Below are 20043 nucleotides of genomic sequence, written 5' to 3' on the forward strand. Positions count from 1 at the left end.
TCATGTGTTCTATAGCCTGATCATGGTAGGTACTAGAACCAGATCCCCAAAATGGGACAAATCACTGACCTTCTGCTCTTGCTGCCCTCGGATTTGGGCATATGATTTTATGAAATTCTAGAGTCAAACAGACATAGTAGTATGGTAGTAATAGTAATAATAACAGTTACCTGGATCTGTAGCAGACATCAAGGAACCAAAGAATAAACAGTCAGTGAAGTGAAAGTCACCACTCTTCAGCTGATTGATTTGGACCATGGCTTTTACAAAGCCATACATTATCAACCTGGAGGAGTGAAAGAACAGTACTTAGAAGCATTATAGAAACTTCTGTTCTCCTATTCTTACACTGGTTTCCTCTTTAAGCTGCTAGGCTGTAGACTTCCAGTTCATTTCAATCCTTGTTGTTACAGCAGTACAGAACATAAATTGTTTCTGTCATGTAAACCCAGTTCTACTTTAGCCTTGAAATACTGTTATCAAAATTTTGTAGATGGGAGGGGGAGAAGACAAAAAACCAAACTAAACCTCCTTTTTCACTGAATTATCAACTTATTCACTTGATGATAGATGACAATATATTTAGCCATTTATTTTACTGAAATAATGTGAAGCAAGCTGAAAAAGAGCTTATCAAGAGCTATATGTCAAATAAGATAGAGTCTTCACAGAACCAGTGACATGAGCTGTTGTGTTGACTAGCTCTGTTTGACAGCTCTCAAGGGATTGTTTTTGCAGCTTTGCAGCTTTATTTATTTATTTATTTACTCATTCATCCATTCATTCCTGGTAAAATGTTACAAATACAGGGAATGTTTTTTAAAAAATCAGGCTTCTTTTTGTAAACTAGATAGATATTGGTCATTGTAAGAACAATCAATCAACAAGTCAGGTTTGAAAAGAATGCATCAATCTTGTTAAATTTGTAACAACTCCTCCATTGGATTGTATATTTGACTATTATAGAACAATCCTGAAGTGATAGGAAAGTCATTAGCCTTATTCACATTTTAAACACATGTAGAATGAATGCTAGTTGGTGGCTCTAATGTCAGTGGAGTCTGAATCTGCTGCAGATTTCAGTATGAAATTTAAAGATGTTATCCAAAGTACATAGAGATAATTAACACCTTGAGTGTACTCACCATCTTAATGTCAGAAGCACTGCTGCCACTGTTTACAACCTGAAAAATGTTCAATTGTATTCAACACTGTGTAGTGTTGACTAGTTCTGTTTGACAGATCTAAAAGGATTGTTTTTGCAGCTTTTGTAGATTTATTTAGCAATCAAATGGGCAAATGAAGCCAACAATTACCCCCAAATGGTGAATCAAAACATGCTAAATGTAAGATATGTAGATAAGTAAAACAATGTATGGTGACAAACAGATCTGGGAGCACTTCTACAAAAACATAATAAATGCATCAGCCAGGCCTATCCTGATGTATACTTGAGGTGTATCATCTACCAGCACACAATGGTCAGGCAAACTGAGACTGAAGCCAGAATTCTTTTATTTTTATATGATAAACAATATTTTATTTTATTTAGGGAAAAAAAAGAAAGATCTTGTCCCTGGGCCCCACTTATATCTTACATTTCAAATTCTCACCTTAACCACATGAAACAATGTACATGTAAATGGGTTTAAGATGTGTGTATAACATTGTAATTAAAAGGCATAATTTTAATTTTGCTAGTTGTTTATGTCACAGCTACTGCCATTAAATTCAGTTATATATGTAAATTGCAATTTATGAGTAACACTAATAAAAATATTACTAAGCATTCTGTATGGTGTGGTATGGGAAGAAGTGAATGTGTGTGTGTGTGTGTGTGTGTGTCATCGTGAATTACCACCCTGGGTGATGCCAATCTGAGTGACACCACTGCAACCCTTTTGAGACAATGCAGGAATGGGGATTTGTTTGACAGTTACTGGGGAGTTTTCTTGGGTGTCTTTATGGTCACTTGGGATTCCTTGGTATTAGACCTCAAGGCTCTGAAACCTGGAGTGAGAACAGGAACTCCTTAGAAACTTGCCTGGAGCATATATTGAAAGCTTTGGGCCTGGAGGGATTGTAATTGTGTGCCTTTAAGTTGTTGCCAATATACAGTGATCCAAAGGGAAACCTATTATGGGGTTTTCTGGGGCTGAAAATTTGTGACTCATCCAAGGTCACCCAGTGAGTTTCCATGGCTGAGCCAGGATAATGAATCATTAATTTCTTTCTGATATAACATCCTCATGTCTTTTCCATATATGAACATACATGCTTCGAAACCCACATAGAGCGGGAGAAACTCCTTAGAACTGGGAATATGATAGTACTATCAACATGAGGGCTGGCTGGCTTAATGACAGGAAATATCTGTCTTCATGATAATGAAAAAGAAATTGTGTTTTAACACAACTGAGACCAATTGTTAAAAATAATTTATTACCCATAATATATAATTTATTGAAACAACAGTTGCAAACATTATTGTCATCATTTTCCAGTAACATCAATTATGTTAATGGCTGGAATAATTATTAATGGTTCATGTTACTTTAATCTGTTATTTTGGCAAGTAGATTTTGCTTTATTTTAGTAATTTTAAGTATTTTTTAAAAAAATTAAAAGCAATGCAATACCAATGACAAAGCATAATTTATCCCCAAAACTAAGCATCAAAAAAGCAACATCAAACTTAGGTCATAAAAAACCTCAATGGCAGCAAAGAGGACTAGAAGAAAGAAGCACCTTTACTCCCTTATGTTTGAAAGGAGCTGGAAAAGTATATAAAACATGTATTTGTGTGAAAAACCAACTGAAGTTACTGAATTTTTGCAGCTGAAGGCAGTAAGAGCACACAATGGAAGTTGCTGTCCATTTAAAGCCATGGTGTGTGGGTTGTGGGATGGGGGGAGGGATCAAATGGGAATATCTGTCTAAATGAAGATCTGCTCTATGTACAAAAACCACGTTCCATGTTCCTCATCCAGACATCTAAATCTATTTATTGATTGTATGTCAAGGAGAACTATTCTCCACTGTTAAATAGTGTCTTCTTAATGTAATCTTCCTGGACACAATAATGAATGCAGATTGTATCACAGTAAAGGTTTGAACACACAGGTCTGTGCCACATAAATGTTATAGTGGTTTTTAAAACTTTAATGTACATCTCACTCACCAATCTGTTTTCTAATCTGTTATTGAATTCTCACCTCCTAATATGCCTCCAGGGATCTTCTCTGCCTAGACATGATTATATTGTAGCCTAAGGCTTCTAGATAGCTGCTACTGGGTAAAAGCATGCAATCAAATATAATGAAGAGTTCTTGGCTTTGCCTGTTTCTTTGTTTCTGTTGTGCAAAGCAAATGTACTACAATAAAAATGAAGAAATATATAGTCAGGCTGTTCATCCATCCTATATATCAAATCACAACAGGTTTATAGTACCAAATTCATGGTCCATCCTTGGTTTAATTAGCCCCAGAACATGTTTTGATTGTTCAGTCTTGGAATGCCTGAAGTGATAATTTGGGGAAGTGCCCTTGAGAATTTAAAGTACCCATAGATTTTTCGGCTAAAAATCTAATAAATGATACTAACAAGGAAGAGCCTAGAGTTTATGTCAACATGCCACAATTTAGGTATGAAACAGAAGGATGGATGGAGAACAAGGGTAGGAGGCTCAATGAAAACAAGACTGGGTCATAGGATAGGTACCAGATCAAGGAAACAGGAACTGAAGATCAGGAGGAGATGTAGACACATAACATAGAAGTCAGATACTGGATAAACTAAGGAAGAGCAGGCAACCAAAGTTAGAAAACATCATTATGAATGGGCTGGGACCCAAATAAGAGATTGCATAGAGGTGATGCAAAGTAGTGTGGTGGGGTTGGCAAAAGTAAAGTGGCTGTAGCACACAATTTTAGGTCCCACCAGCCCACAGTGGGCCACACACCCCATTTTGGACCTCAAACTGATGAAAAGTAGCTCTAAGAAAAGAACACAAGCCTACTTCTGAAATCTGGGTCTAATTTTCTATTAGTTTGGATTTCTGAGGGAATGTTTGGGATAAGCAGTGTCTTTAACTGCCTATACCAAACTGTCACTTCAGAAGCAGTAGTTTACCATTTGAAGGTGGGTTTGCAGTGCCAGAAGCCTCTCCAATAGCCTGCAAGGCCTCATCTATGAGATTAAGCCACAAACATTCAGGCCATCACTACAGTCTAGAAGAGGATGACTTTGGATTTTATCACACCAAGCTCTTATTTTGCTAAAATGTGTTCTTTTGAAAGCATTATGCAAATGGTATTACTCTCTCCTTTATAATTCTTTTATAATCTTTCTGGCATTACAGCCTTCATTTACAGTAATGCCTTATCAGATGCAGCATTTGGCACTGCCCACCTGGCACTGCCCGCCCAGTCCTGTCCAGTGTGCAATATAAATTAAAAGGAGTCTTGTTTTTAAAAACACCTTTTTGGGGAGAACAGAGGAGATGTTTTGTTTCAGGATAGACTATTCGCTGGCAAGTGAAAATGATTAATCTGCCAGCTATTAACCTAGTCTGCTCAAGTTAGGAACTCCTTCATCCCTGATCATTGGTAAGCAAAGGGCAAGCAACAGTTAAAGCCCACTCACTGACCACTGAAAATTGGGATTAAAGCAGAATTGATTTATCGCACTGCAAGTGCTAGCACCACAGAAGTAGGAGAGCAGATCAGTTACTGAGGTTTTGTGCAAATGAAAAGAAACCAAGATGACAACAGAAGAGTTGACGTCATGTGATATATCCCAGCAAAAGATGCTATTAACCAACTGTTACTGTGATTTACTGCTTTGTGTGGTAAAGATCTTTGTCTTGTGTGGTTTAGCTGCCTAATACTAGACCGGGGTAGGCAACCTGCGGCCCGCGGGCCGGATGCGGCCCGGCAAGGCCTTGGGACCGGCCCCAGCCCAGTCCTGCCGCCGATTGCCGCTGGGGCCTTTGGGGGGCAATTGTCTATAGAAGCCTCAGAAACACGCATTTATATTAACATTTTTTAAAAAATCAGCAAATTTTTTCACGTGTCCTCCATTATTTTTTTTAAAAAGTGTCTTCCATTTGAAAATGTTGTCCTACATTTGTCCTGGTTTATTTATATATTTAATTTTTTAAAAATTATTAAATTATTTTTTTTTTTTGGCTTCGGCCCCCCAGTTGTCTGAGGGACAGCAACCCGGCCCCCGGCTCAAAAAGATTGCCTACCCCTGTACTAGACTTCTGGTTGCACAGGAGGTAGGATATCAAGGCAGGTTGCTTAAAGATCCTGTCTAAAACCTGTCTGTCCTGTGCCTTGCAGCATGAAAAAAATGGACCTGATTTTCAAATGTGTCAGTTGTAGAATCTGTTTCAGCATTTCACAAAGGTACCAGATTCAATCTCTGTATCTCCAATAATAACAGATAGGCAAGATTTCACTAGACAGCCCCTGTATCTCAGAATACAGTATACTGGACTAGATGGACAAAAAAGGTCTGCTATTCAATTTAACATTTGTTGTCTCTATATGCAAGGATGAGTGCAGTGCACTAGCTTAGTTTTCATCACTCTTCATGTTTAGAGAGCAATAGTCTATAGCAGAGAACTGTCATTAACTGCAGAGACCCCCTTCCCATGCCTAAATTGCATGGGATCCCTCCTAGATACATCAGATTCTTGTGGGGATCTCTGCTTACAACCCACAGTTGCCTACACCAAATGCAGGGTTTCCACCTTTTATCCCACCAATAAAAACAAAAGTGTGGGGCTTCCCACCAGAGCAATCAAACCAGTGTCCAAAGCTGTGAGTATTCATCCAAGCAATCCCACCACATTCCCACCCAGCATTCAGAATGATAGGCATTCTGGAGGTCAAAAGTGTATAAAAACAAAATTTTATTTAAGTTAAATTAAAAGTTAAACATAAATCAGCTAATTATGTATATATAACAACTGAAATACTAGCCTTTCTTCTCTCAGGCTAAATCAGACCCTTATCTCTCAGCTCAAACTCTTTTCACTCACTTCATCTTTATTGTAACTCAGACCCCTCTAAAATACATTTCCAGATGCACTTTTCTCAAATCCCAGGCTAAACTGACTCTCCTCAGACCCAAACTCTGTCATTCTCTTCCCCCTTCCAAGCAACTACTTACTTCATGTTCACACAATAGCAACAGTTCTGTATTTAAACCCATGACACAACAGTTCTCCATTCAGACAGTCATCATCTAGTAATGGATGACAATGGCTGGCTACAGATGGGCAGGAGGGATGGCGAGACACCACCCCTTTCTGCCCCGTATCATTGCTGCGGCAACTGCATGGGCGCAACAATGATCTGCTCCACTGCCAAGGTGCCATTAGCACTCTGGCGTGGCATGGTGACGTCTCTTGTGCGCCACCCTATTTGAACGTGGTGCACAAGGCATGCCATTGGCATTCATGCTATCTGAATACGTGCATGTCCAAAATGGCACTGGGAGAGCATGGAGCGTATGGACTCTCTTCTCTCCAGAGCCCTAATTTTGGCCCCAGGCCACCGCAAAGTGTTGGTCTGTACCGGGCCAAAGACAACAGTGATACAAGAGAAATCATGCTCCAACCTTCTCCTCCTCAGACTCCCTCACTAAAGTCCATAGCTTGAAAAAGAGGTCAGGATGGCTGGGGATTCAAGGAATTGTAGTTCAAACAAACTCACTTTTCCCAAACTCTAAGTAAAATTCCTAAACTGGCAATGTACTTAGATCAGTGGTGGCTGATTTCAATGTAATAGCTATCCAGTGTAGATTTGCTCTGAACTTTAAAGGACTTATCTCATGGGCTGAACATTATCCCCATTGGTAGTTCTTTTAAAGTATGCACTAAAACCTGGACTGGGTTCACTGTCCGACTAAAATGGAAGTCACCAGTCTCCACTGACTTCAGTTAGACAATACACTTAAATATCATGTGGCCAAAGCCCTACTCAGGTGTTTACAAATTGTGTTGACTCAGTGTGGAAGGAGGGGCACACCCTAGTCATAGTTCTCTAACTCTAATTCTGAGGTTTTGTGGCTTTTGATTGCACAGAGAACTTTTATGCACAATGGCCCGTTACAGACGGGCCTTAAAGTACGCGACGAGTGCTTACTAGGGTTAGGAAGGGGAGGTGACGTCCTCGCTCCTTCCTGGTTTGATCCGCTGGGCGCAGCCTTCACACGGCTTCACCCAGCGGACCAAAGGAGAAAGGGGCCAAATGGCCCCTTTCTCCTCCTCCCCACCTCCGTGGGGTGTCCTTGGGGCTTGAAGCCCCAAGGACACCCCTTTCCAGGTTGCGGCAAAGCGGCCTTTTGCCGCTTCCCCGCAGCCTGAAAAGCAGCGGGTCAGGGCCTCAGCGGCTACCAGGGAAAGGGGCGGGTGCAGCCCGCCCCAAACGGGCGGGCTGTAACCCGCCAAAGGATGCTTTTTTTGTTCAGACTTTTCACTCATCCAATATTTCTGTGGGCAGCTAGACAAACTCCTCATCTTGACCCTAAATACCCATGAACAAGTCTTATGTTCAGATCTGCATACAACACATCCTTGTTTCAGTACCTGGGAATCCCTATCCACAGAGCTTCCTTGAAAACAAGGGAGTCTCAGTGTGGTATGAGGTAACTATGCCTGCATCTACAGTGTAGAATTAATTCAATTTGACACTGCCTTAACTACCGTGGCTCAATGCTAGGAAGTTCTGAAATTTGAAGTATTGTGAGATATTTAGACTTCTCTGTCAGAGAGCTCTGATGCTACAAGAAACTACAGATCTCAGAATTACATAGTTTGGAGCCATGGCAGTTAAAGCAATGTCAAGCTACATTAATTCTCCAGTGTGGCAGCAGCCTACGTTTTGCATTTGAAGTCTAAACTTTAGTCCATTTTTTATACATTATTTTTCTGTCATTCATTATGTATTTTTGGCAGTGCTTTGGATTAAAGACATGAAAGCCAATTTCTTAGTTCATGAGTACAACTTTTGTTTTAAAATGCAATTGATTATTTCTTTTCTAATAAACAAAACAGAACTTGGAGAGTACAGTGTTCCAGAGCTTATTTTATGTCAGAGTCATTATGTCAGAATATGATAAAACCTGAATATCTGCCACGAAGAATATGTGCTTGATCTCTGAATAATGGCTTAAATTTGATAATCAGTAAGACAAATGAGGCGTGAAACACTAGCACATGCAGACAGTTCAAAATCAAGTGTCACTGAATATTTCATCTTGCTGCAAACCATTTGAAATTTAAATCAAAGCCTACCTTACTTATTGACAGAGCTTCCAAAAATACTATCAGCTCAACCAATGGCATATATAGATTGACTGGATGAACTTTAAAAAATAAATAAATATTCATACAGACCAATGAATAACCTTGTGAAATTAATCAGAGCCTGCAATCACAGTTTGGACTGTGAATATGATTTGAACAACTAATAAAGCATTTGCAAAAGCTTGCATGGTGGAAGAATATGCAGGGGAAAACAAATCATAAGAAAAGCTATCAAACAAAATGAGTCAGAGCCATAAAGATGTGCATCTGTGGTTGATTCCTAGGCATGCACTGATGTGAAAGTATTTTGGCAAAATACCCAAAATCTATGAAGTGTTCCAACCTCTCCTAAGAACCAAGCAATATAGATAACAGTTCACAGACTCAAACAATATATGAGCTATATCTCTTCAGACTACATCAGTGGAAATCATATAACTGAACAATCCTTTGTGTATAAAAAGACTCTGTGTGCACACAGAAATCCAAGAGATTGTAGAGATGTTACATTTCACATAAATGCATGGGGTGTAGGGGGACTCACATTGTGCCCTATGCAGATGAAGCATAATGTGGGTTGATATGCATCCTGTTTTCCAGAACAAAGTATTTATGGGAAGGGATATTAAACAATAGGCTTCACTTTGAAGGAGTGCTTGAATTAAAGGGCTGTCTAATTCCAATCCAAATCTCAGTGCCTACCTCCAATAAGGGTCTGAAAGCAAGAGGAGGATGGCTGAGGCAGTGGGTTCCCAAGTACACAATATCAAAAACCATGGTTTGGCCCATACACAATACTAGCCAAAACATGGGCTTTTTGTAGGGTTCTAAATTTGACGTAAACATGCACAGTATATTAGACACTTTCATAATTTATAATGAACTAATGAAGTGGTTAGGATAGGGTCAGTGGGCATGATCCTGTTCCCCACATTGAGTGCATTCAGTACCTTGGGTACCCTGCCATTTTACACTGATTTGATTGTTAATATTTCAGATATAGCCCACTCTGCAAAATACCAGTTTTTTTTATAAGGAGCTGAGCTGTTTTTGTAACTAAAGTGTACAGTTCAGGAAAAAGTAGGACACATGACTTGCTGTTTCTTTCAAACAGGACTTTCAATTTTCATTTAAGGGATTGGTAGTACAGTTCTAAACTTCCTTACTCAGATGTACTGTAAGTCATACTGTGCTGTGGAATTTACTTTCAAGGGACTGCAGTCTTAAGTATTAAATATTCTCACTATCCTATCTTTAAAACCTGAGAAATTGGCAATAAACTATTTTTAATCAAAATGGATTTAAAATGATGCTCTTTGCCGTTTTGTGATTAGATCTGGCTTCCATGGCAGTCTCTCACATTCTCTGTAAAATGAGATTATGCTACCATTAAGAGATAATTAAGATCAGTTTGTGACTCCCAGACTAATGGAAATGAGATTAGGGAATAACCCACTGTAAAATCTGGCATGAATTTAACCATAAAAAAGCATGTTTGACACTACTTTAACATTTTTATTGGATTAACTGAACTACACAGTGACACCATCATGAGAGCTAAATGACTAGAGCAGCTTATGGCCTGATGAAAAGACATGAAAAGAAGAACTAGAAGTGACCTTACAAGGTCATGGCTAGATAATTTATGGTAACAATTACAATAACTTCAAACTATGTTATTGCCAAGTGGTGGAGGTGGGGAGGGAAGCAACCATTCTATAGTTTTAAAAATAAATGTTTAATATGTATTCTCTTTGTTTCCCAACATGAAAGAATAAATGTTAACTACTGGAGAATGTCACTTGGCTCCAAGCTTTTCAGCATATTTAATAAAACTAAATAATAGTATTTGGGCTATAAATTGAAAGACACTCCAATAATATAAGGTGATAACCTATTAACAGATGGAGAGGGAGTCTGTGCAGAGGCTAGCAATTCTGATTAAGAAGCAAATCCATCAATGGCTAAAGAAACAAACCAAGGCTTTATTGTAAGAACTTCATTAAACATAGCAAAACTCTCCAAGAGCTCATCCATATTGGCCAACTATTAGATTATAACAGCTAGATAAGAAATGATGACACAGGTTTACAGGAAACTGCTTAGCCTTATGACTGCATTTCCCTTCCCCCTTTTCAGTGTGGAGTATTGTTGCAGGGAAGTAGTAGTGCCATTCTATTTTACCTTGGTCAAACCTCATCTATGTCCAGTTCAAGAAGGATATTGACAAACTGGAATGTGTCCAGAGAAAGATGACCAAGATGATCAAAAGTCTGTAAACCAAGTCTTATGAGGAATGACTTAAGGATGTGGGTATGTTTAGCTTGGATAAGAGAAAACTGAGAGGCAAAATGATATCCTTCTTTAAATATCTTAAGGGGTATCATGTAGAAGAAGCAAACTTGTTTTCTGTTGCTTTAGAGATTAGAATATAAATGAAAAGTTTCAAATTACAAGAAAAGGGATTCTACCTAAACTTTATTAGAACCTCTTAGTCTAAAAGCTGTTTTGACAGTGGAGTGGACTGCCTCAGAAGGTAAGAGCTTGAATGGGCATCTATCAGGAGTGTTTTCATTGTGTATTCCTGCATGGCAAGGGGTTGCACTAGGTGGCCTTTGTCTCTAACAGTCTTTTGTCTCTAACATTCTATCGCTCTCAAAGTAGAAGCCATATGATATTCAAGTCAATATAAGGCAAAGGTTTTTATGGAAATTTTTTGTCAACTGACACTCTGTCTAAAGATGGGTAATCTTGATTCCTGGTCTGGGTCACTGTCAGGTATCTTCTTCCATATTCAGAGCTTGAAAAAGTTCATTTTTGGACTACAACTCCTAGAATCCCCCAAACACTTGAAGTTGAACATATTTAAATATTATGAAATATTATTTCCCTCCCAAAACGCATGGAATGCATTCTACTTGTATTTTCTATACAAATATTTGTGACCAAATACATTTGCGAAATAAAAATTATTCTGGAAAATTTTGCAAGTACAAAATCTAGAGGCTGTCAAAGAAATATGAAATAACATAACAGGTAACATGATCATTTTGACATGTAATGCGTACTGCTTTCTCATTATTCCTAAATGCTTTTTTTTTTGGCAAGGGAGTGAGAATTATTTTGGAGGATTTTTTTTGCAATGTCCCTACTTCTAAAGGTTTTTTTTAATTAATGAGGGGGGAAAACCCTAAAAAAATAAGACACCAATAGCATGCTATTAACATGTAATGAATATGGCTAATATTATATATATTTTTAAAGCAAAAACAATACCAATGTGTTTTCTTTAAAAATAATAATGTTATCTTCCTTGTGGATACTGAAAAATGTCCCACTGGATGAATCAATTTTGTAGCAAAGAAATTAACTAGGTTGTTTTTTAGAAGTACAGCAGTGATGTAAATTAAAGATACAAATTTAATTACATAATGCTTGTTGAGTCCCTGATATATTCTACTTTAAAATAAATAGTCTAGATGTAACAAGTAATCTCAGTTCTGCAATTAGATGGCACTGCCTTTCCATGGTAGTGGGAATGCATGCTCCTGTGAGGGAAACAGCTATGCTGCTGGTAGCAGTGCTGCTGGTGAGGTCGCCTATGTCATGAGCCAAATGTGCCAAATAGCTACTGGGCAGCAGCAGTAGTGGAGGGTGGCAATGGTGGAGGATTTATCAAGATATCGGCAGTGGCACCATAGCTAATGCTTGTTAGTTCTATGCAGCAGGAGAAACTGGTAAACCTCCTTTTGAATATCTTTTACTGCAAAAATGCTATGAAATGAAACAAGTGACAGCACTAGAAAATGATACTCCCAGGTCAGATCACACTCAATGAGCTACTCTTTTTTCTTTTCTTTTTTTTTGCAACAGATTGGGAATTATTTTGCCATGTCTCTACTTCTACAGTTTATTATTATTATTAATGAGAAATATTTGAATGATAAGATGTATTAATATGTATTATGTTTAATTATTTTCATAGAATGTACACCATAGGCAGGTTTATTTTATCTATTTTGATTGACTGTATGTACAGCACTGTGTAAATTTACAGCACTTTATGAATAAAGCTTAATAATAATAATAATAATACATGAAAATCTTAGAAGACATGGGGTGGTATTAATAGGGAAGAAAGATGTAGCAAAAGCAGTCAATGGCTATAATGCAAAGTGGCTGAATAATATCAACAAGACTTTAGGGAAAACCCATAACTATAACCATAATCCAAGTTTATGCTTCAACTGCAGAGGCAGAAGAAAAAGGAATTGAAAGATTATCTGTTGGAGTCCAGGAGGAAATTGATTACACACCAAAACAGGACTTGTTGTTAATCATAAGCGATTAGAATCCAAAACAAAGAAACAGCATAATCCAAGATTGTAATAAAAATTGGCTTAGGCTCAAGAAATGAGGCAGGAGAGTGACTGACTGAATTCTGTGAGGCCAACAGTTTATTCATCACCAGCACATTCTTCAAGAAACCAAAGAGGTGCCTATATGCATGGACATCACCTGATGGTCAATATAGAAATAAAATAGACTTTATAAATGGAAGCAGAAGATAGAGAAGCTCCATTTTCTCTGCAAAAAGAAGATGGAGCAGTTTGTGATGTTTAATTATGTTAAATTTACAATGTTAAAAAAAATTAAAACTCAGTTAAAACATAATAAAAAAGCTAAAAGCAGAGCTCTACTAAAACTCCTTTCTGCCATATGAATTATGAGCCAAAGGCCTGCCTAAATAAAAAGGCTTTTGCTTGCCAGAGGAGGGGAGGGTAAGAGGATTCTGTCTAGAAGGAGTAACTGGAAACCTGACTCCCAGTTCCAGAATCAGCATATAGGATCCTTGAGCAGCTTGTGGCAACCAGGACCTCGGTAGGGCTAGATTTCCTTCTTTAAAGTCATAGGGGCCTGGCAGGCATCATTTCAATTTCTTACAATGTCCTGGAGTGATGCTATGTCAGTAATACTTTCAGAAACTGAAATGGTGATGTCCAGTCAGCCAGTGCTGAGTCTGAGTACTGCTACTGTCTTATCAGGGGCCAGCTTTCTTAAACCTGGAGTCCATTTACTACTAATTCCTAATGTATATACTGTAGCAGATCTTTGAAGAATTGCTGTTTTTGGACTACAGCTCTACAGATCCACCAGGCAGCATGGCCACTTGTAGTCCAAACAAGTAACTTCCAAGATCTGTCATACTGTGTCTAGTTATTCGGTAGTGGGCAATAACCACTCTGAATTATTCATGAGTGCTTTCAGGTTACTTTTTCTTTACTGAGTGGTTCTTGGCCTATGTCCTTGAACTACAGCCAGATATGGAGACTGACCCCCTGTACACACTAGCCCTAAAGGCTGGGTTGGAGGCGAAGTCGGGTGAAGCGTCTACATGATGCATGCCCCGGCTATGCCCCCAGGGTGTCATGGTACTCCTCTGGTGCTGTGTCCATATGATGCAGTGAAAAGGAGTGCTGTAAAGCCACACCGACACAACTTTCATGGCCTTTCCAGGGAGCAAAAAGGAGCCGCTTTTTGCAGTTCCTTTTTGCACCCTAGAAAGGCCGGATCAGGGTTGTGGTGTGCGGTTGCCGCGGTCCTGATTCGGCAAAAATGGAGGTGTCTATAGGCCATCCCTGAGTTGAAAAGAAGCCTGGGAAGCAATGAACCTGCCTCATTCACAGAACTGTACAAGGATTTGCAGGTTATGTCTTCTACATGTAAGCTGCTGGTATTTTCCTACTGCTCTTGAATCTTTTTTTAAAATTTCATTCTACAAAGCATCTATAAAGGAGGGGAAAATTGTAGATGTTTTGCTTGGGTTTTCATTGATAGCAACAGGACCTTCTCTGAAGAAGCCACCCAAGGCTAAAATAGCACCCTAGGGCCCTTTCACACAATACAACTTTAGCACTTTGATTCCACTCTAACTGCCATAGTAGCATTCTTTGAAATCCTGGAATTAGCCTTTTGGGGAGAGGAATTTTGAATGACAACCAGAGAGCTCCACTGCCTCACCAAACTGCAAAACCCTGGATGCCATAACATACATCCGAGGCAGTTAAAATGGAATAATAGTGCTATAACTGGGTAGTGTGAAAGGACTCCTGTTGAAATGGGAGCCAGGGAAAGCACAACCTAGGATGTGCTGCACCACTTCATAGATCAAAGGCTCTGAACAAGCTTTACACTACTTTTCCTGCAAAGAGCAAAATACAAAGGTCTCAGTTCAGCCTAACCCGCAAGATCACTTCATTAAATGCGGGAAATCATTATGTTGTGTCCTTTTAGCTTATTCTCTTACCTGCACTAAAAGACAGGTGGATATTTCAGCAAGGAAATGTAAAGATAGATGGCAGTCAGGTATGGGGGAAGGAAGTGCGGAGTCAGAGACAGAATAAAAGCATCCAGGGCAAATTGTCATTAGCTCCGGTCTGCAAGGGTGAGTTTTAATCAAGAATGAGTCAGCAGGTGACAAGTATTAAGGATGCAGTTACTTAACCTGTGCTGAATAGATTATCTCCCTCTTCTATTGACATCTTCAACTGACCTGCTGTTGATAAGAAAAGAAGATGTTTCTAAAGATATACTGAAGGTATAACTGCTGTGTTGCCATCTTACTAGTATTTGATTAAACAGCATGACAAATTTGGGAGATTTGCAGCTTAATAGACATCAACAGAGTACCAACATTGTAGTAAGGAGGGCTGCATCATAATTGAGTGTTTGTCTTCCTTCCAGGCCTACAAACATCACCAAATTCTAAAGATGTTTGTGTTTGCTAGAATACAGAAAAGATACACAGAACTGCCCATTTTCCTTGTGGTAAAGGGGATCTCTAAATTGAAAACAACTTTTGTTTAATGTGCATGTGGGGAAGCAGTGATTTTAGATATTTAGAATACTATGCAAAGAATTCATGATTTCCCCCCTTTTACTTTACTGATGTAATCCCGCCTCGATCCTTGGGAGAGGTGGGAAATATAAATAAACATTATTATTATTATTATTATTATTATTATTATTATTATTATTATTATTATTTAGATTGTGTGGGGGGGAGATATTTTATGAATAATAATAATAATAATAATAATAATAATAATAATAATAATTTATACCCTGCTCTTCAGCCAAACGGCTATCAAGACATGTCTTCAGTGCTTCCCATCAGTTCTACAATGCTGTCATGTTAGGTTTATAGCTGTGCTTGTAGTGATTAAAGGTAGAGTTAGCCAATCAGAAACATCCCAGATCCTGTGATTTCAAAGCCAAAACCTAAGACTTGGCATTGGCTCCCAGTAATATCACATGGGGCAGCCCCCAGTGGTGTCATTAAGCTTCATAAATTAAAATCAACCACACTTGTTATGACTATGCTGATCAAAAATGAGACAAAAAGTCTAACAAATAAAAAAAGATTGCTCTGGCTGTAAAATAAGGCACGTTACAGACCACCCAAAATGGGCGGTCTGCCGCCACCATCATTTGCAGCGCAAAGGAGCCCCAGTGTCCAAACTGCGCGGATCCTCCGTGCTGTAAATAAGAAGTGCCAAAATGGCACTTCTCTTTGCGGCACAATTATGATGTCGCGAGGTGCCAATGGTGCACTCATGGCGTCATATGCGGTGTGCAACATGCAGACGCAACGCGTCCGCTATGCCAAGATGGTGGCGCCTGTGTGGAACGGGCGCCACCATTTTGTGCATGCTTCACGCGTATTAGGGTTGGGGCATCAGGAAGTGACGCCCCTTTCTAACCCTAGTACGCGCAGAGCATGTACTTTATGCCCATGCAGAACGGGCCTAAGTTTTCCAAGTTCTACATTGAACAGAAACATATAAGACCAAACTGCTCCTAACTTTGTTTTTTGACACACTTACAAACACTGCTTTCAAGAACAGTCTGGAGTTGTAGTCCAACCAACCAATTTTCCAAGCTCTTTGAAGAAAGAAAGAAAAAAAGGCAAAACACCCTCAAATATTTCTCAGCTGTTTTTAATTTCTTCTACAAGCACTAATTTCACCAGATGTGAATTATAGCCCAGCCAAACTAACTTTTCAAGTAAAAAGCAAATTTTCCAAACTCTACTTTGGAAGATTCGTAATTAGTCAGTTTCCTTTTTCTTCTTTTTAAATATTCAGTTTATGTAATCTTTCCACAGCCCATGAATAACCATAATCATACCACTGATAATCAGTAAATATTTTGTGAAGGGAGAAATGATGATAATGATGATGATGATGATGATGATGATGATGATGATGATGATGAGACTGCCAGAACAACAGACACCAGCAGGACTATTTTATCCATTCATGCCTAGTCAGAAACAATCCTTAATGAATTTAATCGGCCCTGCAGTTTTAAAACACTATGAAGATCTCACAGTCATTTATTTTTCTTTGGGGAGATGATGAGAGAATGAGTTGGACAGGCAGAGATAAGGGGAGGAGAATGAAGATGATGAATGACGCTGGGAGGACTGGGGGAGGGGGTTACGGGTGGAAAGGGGAAGGAAAAAAGAAGGATGGGGATAAGGGAGAAGACCAAAAAAGAAAAAGAAAAAAAAAGCTAATCAAGAGAAATGGGAGTGGGGAGAACATAACCTTGTTTTATCTTTTCTGTAGGGATGGATAGTCCTATGATGAAATACTTTTTCTACCTCCCAAGCCATTGCCATAACTCGTTTCATGAAGATTTTGTTAAGATAAAAGAAAATCTTTATACATCTCTGGGCATATTTTAAAAATTCATTAAAGGTTCCTTGCCTCCATTGACTAAAGTGTGCTTATGCATTACACATTTAGAAATCTACACAGTGTATCTGAGTACTGTATGTTGCAAATATGACCTTTTTCTCAAATACAGGAGTTAGCCCCGGTGCGATAAACTCTATAATGCAGGGGTAGGCAACCTGCGGCCCCAGCCTGGTCCTGCCGCTGATTGCCGCCGGGGCCTTTGGCCTCTCGCGCACAGGGGCAAGGGGGGCAATTGTCTATAGACGCCCCAGAAACATACATCCATTTATACATTTTTTTTAAAAAAAAATAAGCAATTTTTTTTGCGTGTCTTCCACTTTTTTTAAAAAAAGTGTCCACCATTTGAAAATGTTGTCCTACATTTGTCCCAGTTTATTAATTTATTTTAAAAAATGGCTCAAAAAGGTTGCCTACCCCTGCTATAATGTGTCAATATCTATATGTACATATGGGAATCACTATGGTGTAGTGGTCTGAGGATGTGACTAGGATTCTGGGAGATCAGCATCTTATTCCCCCATGGAAACCCACTGGGTAACTTTAGGAAAGTCTCATTGTCTCAGTCTTAGAGGAAGACAATGACAAACTTCCTCACCGGGAAAACACTATATATTGCTATCAGTTCCTTTCTAGGCACAATTCAAAGTGCTGGTTATGACCAATAAAGACCGATATGGCTTTGGTCCAGATGGACCAAAAGGAATGAATTTTCCAATATAAGCATGCCTGAGTTTAAAGATCCATGGGGGAGGGATTTCTACCAGTCCCACCATCCTCTCAGGCATGTTTGGTGAGGACATGGTGGAGAGCCATCTCAGTGGCTGCTCCCATGGGAAGCTAGGTTGGCCCCCTCATTGTTCTCATTCTGCTGGCAGGCAGAGATCTTTACCCCAGCCTTTGACTACTAACAGGAGGTATATTAACTGCAGTGTGTTATATTTATATTTGTACATTTACCATTGCTATTATATTTTAGCTGTTTTTTTAAAAAAAACTATTTTAAATTAATATTTTCAATGTGAATGTTTAACAAACATTTTTGCACTACTCATTGTTTTAATCATATTTTCTGTTAAGTCAAATCATTGGCTGTGTTGGATGTCATATTAGGAGAAAAGAAGGATAATAAATAAATAAATAAATAGGTCATAAATCAAATCATAAGTTGACTTGAAGGCACATAACAACAGTATATGTGTTATTGTGCATATGCAATGTAACAGTGGTTTGAGTTTTGGACTAGAACTCCAGGAGACCAGAGTTCAAACCCCCTTTGGCCATGGGAAGCCATTGGGTGGCCTTGGGCAAGCCATACTCTCTCAGCTTCAGAGAAAGGCAATGGTAACCCCCTACTGAACAAATCTTGTGAAGATGATAGGTTCACCTTTGGGTCACCATAAGTCAATAATAACCTAAAGGCATACAGCAGCAACACATGTAGGCATATGTGTTTACGAGAAGAAAACATTGTTCTCCCCCTCCCTTGTCACTTCTAGTATTTATGTTCTGGATAACTGGGTGAACTGGCCCTGAAGCCCATAGAAACTGGTTTCTGCTTTATGTGCATATGCTCTCTAAATTCTTTTCCCTCCTGAAACACTTCAAATTAGGTGCCATTTGTCTTTAATGTTTTCCCCACAGGCTGCTGTCATGTGTTGTCTCTTTTTATGTAAATGTCAGTTTTCTAGTAGTTTATGATTAAAACAGCCACAGTCAATTATACATGAGAGACTCCATCCTCAGAACTGTCCTAAAAGCCCAGAGTGCTGTGGAATGAAAGACAAATGATTTAGGAAAGTCTCCGCATTGAAAGTGGATCTTGCCTGTGTCTGTGCTTGCATCTAGCAACAGTTTAAAAAATTCATAAAGCCTACTCTATCTCTCTTGTTTAGTAATAATTAAAATGCACAGTTCAATGCTCTGATGACTTAAGAGTCTTTAAAATCTATGCCAGTCTTGTGCCTTTTTAGTCAAAATGATTAAGTGGAAAATTGCCACAAATGTTTCCTGGGTGAGGTAAATTAAAGATAATTAAATCAGATTAAGCAGAGGTGCAATTGAGACACCGGTTGTGTTTTACGCTAAGTATTTATTTTGTAAAATATCACCAAGGATGTTATTACTGAAAAAAGACTTTGATATTTTCTTTGATAAATTGTATCATTTATGAACAATTGTAGGCATTTTGTGGAAAATACAGCCCACACTTTCTGGGCAGTTCAAGACAGTTAAGGAAGAAAACTCTGGAATTCAAAATCAGTAATAAATAAGATCCAGGAAAACATATGGATACATACATAACAACATCCATACATAACATATAAATACATATATGACAATGGCATTGTCTGATAATGTACTAAACCCAGTTGTAGTTTAGCAAGCATGCCACTTTACAGGATTATCCTCTATTTTTTGTTAGTTAAAATGTGTATCTGTATCCCCTAAATGATAAATGTCCCTAGTGTAGTTTACAAATAACAATGGAAATGACTAAATACTCTGGAATTTTATAATATTAGAAGCTTGAGCATGTTAATAACCAGCAAGAAGACTTAAACAGTAAAGGCAAATTTAAAAATAATAAGCAAGGACTGAATGTCTACTGGAAAAGCAAGATGTTACTAACGAAGATGCCAGGCACATCTCCTTTGGGAGGGTATTTCACAAATGGCAGAGAACATTGCACCCTGCTAATGAAGACAAATAATGTACAAGCTAGGCACGTGCATATAAAATAGAAAATCTATCAAATTAGTACATACTTAGTGCTGCCAGTGATGTTTAACCCACAAGACAATATTAAGCAAGAGAGAATCAGCTATAGGAGCATACATTTCACAGTTGAAAACTGGGACACATATGGTCAAGCACCAGCAGATTGTAGTAAGGGTGGCAAAAGTTACTATTGGGGGGAAATCCATGAGCAGCAGCAGTTGTTGTTTTGCATAGGAAGG

The 20043-nt window shown here is 38.7% G+C and overlaps 1 protein-coding gene across 1 annotated transcript in view; it reads right to left on the bottom strand.

Moving 5' to 3' along the window:
- SLC9A9 (solute carrier family 9 member A9) overlaps positions 1 to 20043 on the bottom strand; it is a 187990-nt gene that overhangs the window by 58321 nt on the left and 109626 nt on the right. The window contains exon 5 of the mRNA XM_042460581.1: positions 171 to 286. Coding sequence (XP_042316515.1) covers positions 171 to 286 — 116 coding nt within the window. The remainder of the gene's footprint in view (positions 1 to 170; positions 287 to 20043) is intronic.

The sequence above is a fragment of the Sceloporus undulatus genome, chromosome 3 (assembly GCF_019175285.1).
Source record: "Sceloporus undulatus isolate JIND9_A2432 ecotype Alabama chromosome 3, SceUnd_v1.1, whole genome shotgun sequence".
NCBI lineage: Eukaryota > Metazoa > Chordata > Lepidosauria > Squamata > Phrynosomatidae > Sceloporus > Sceloporus undulatus.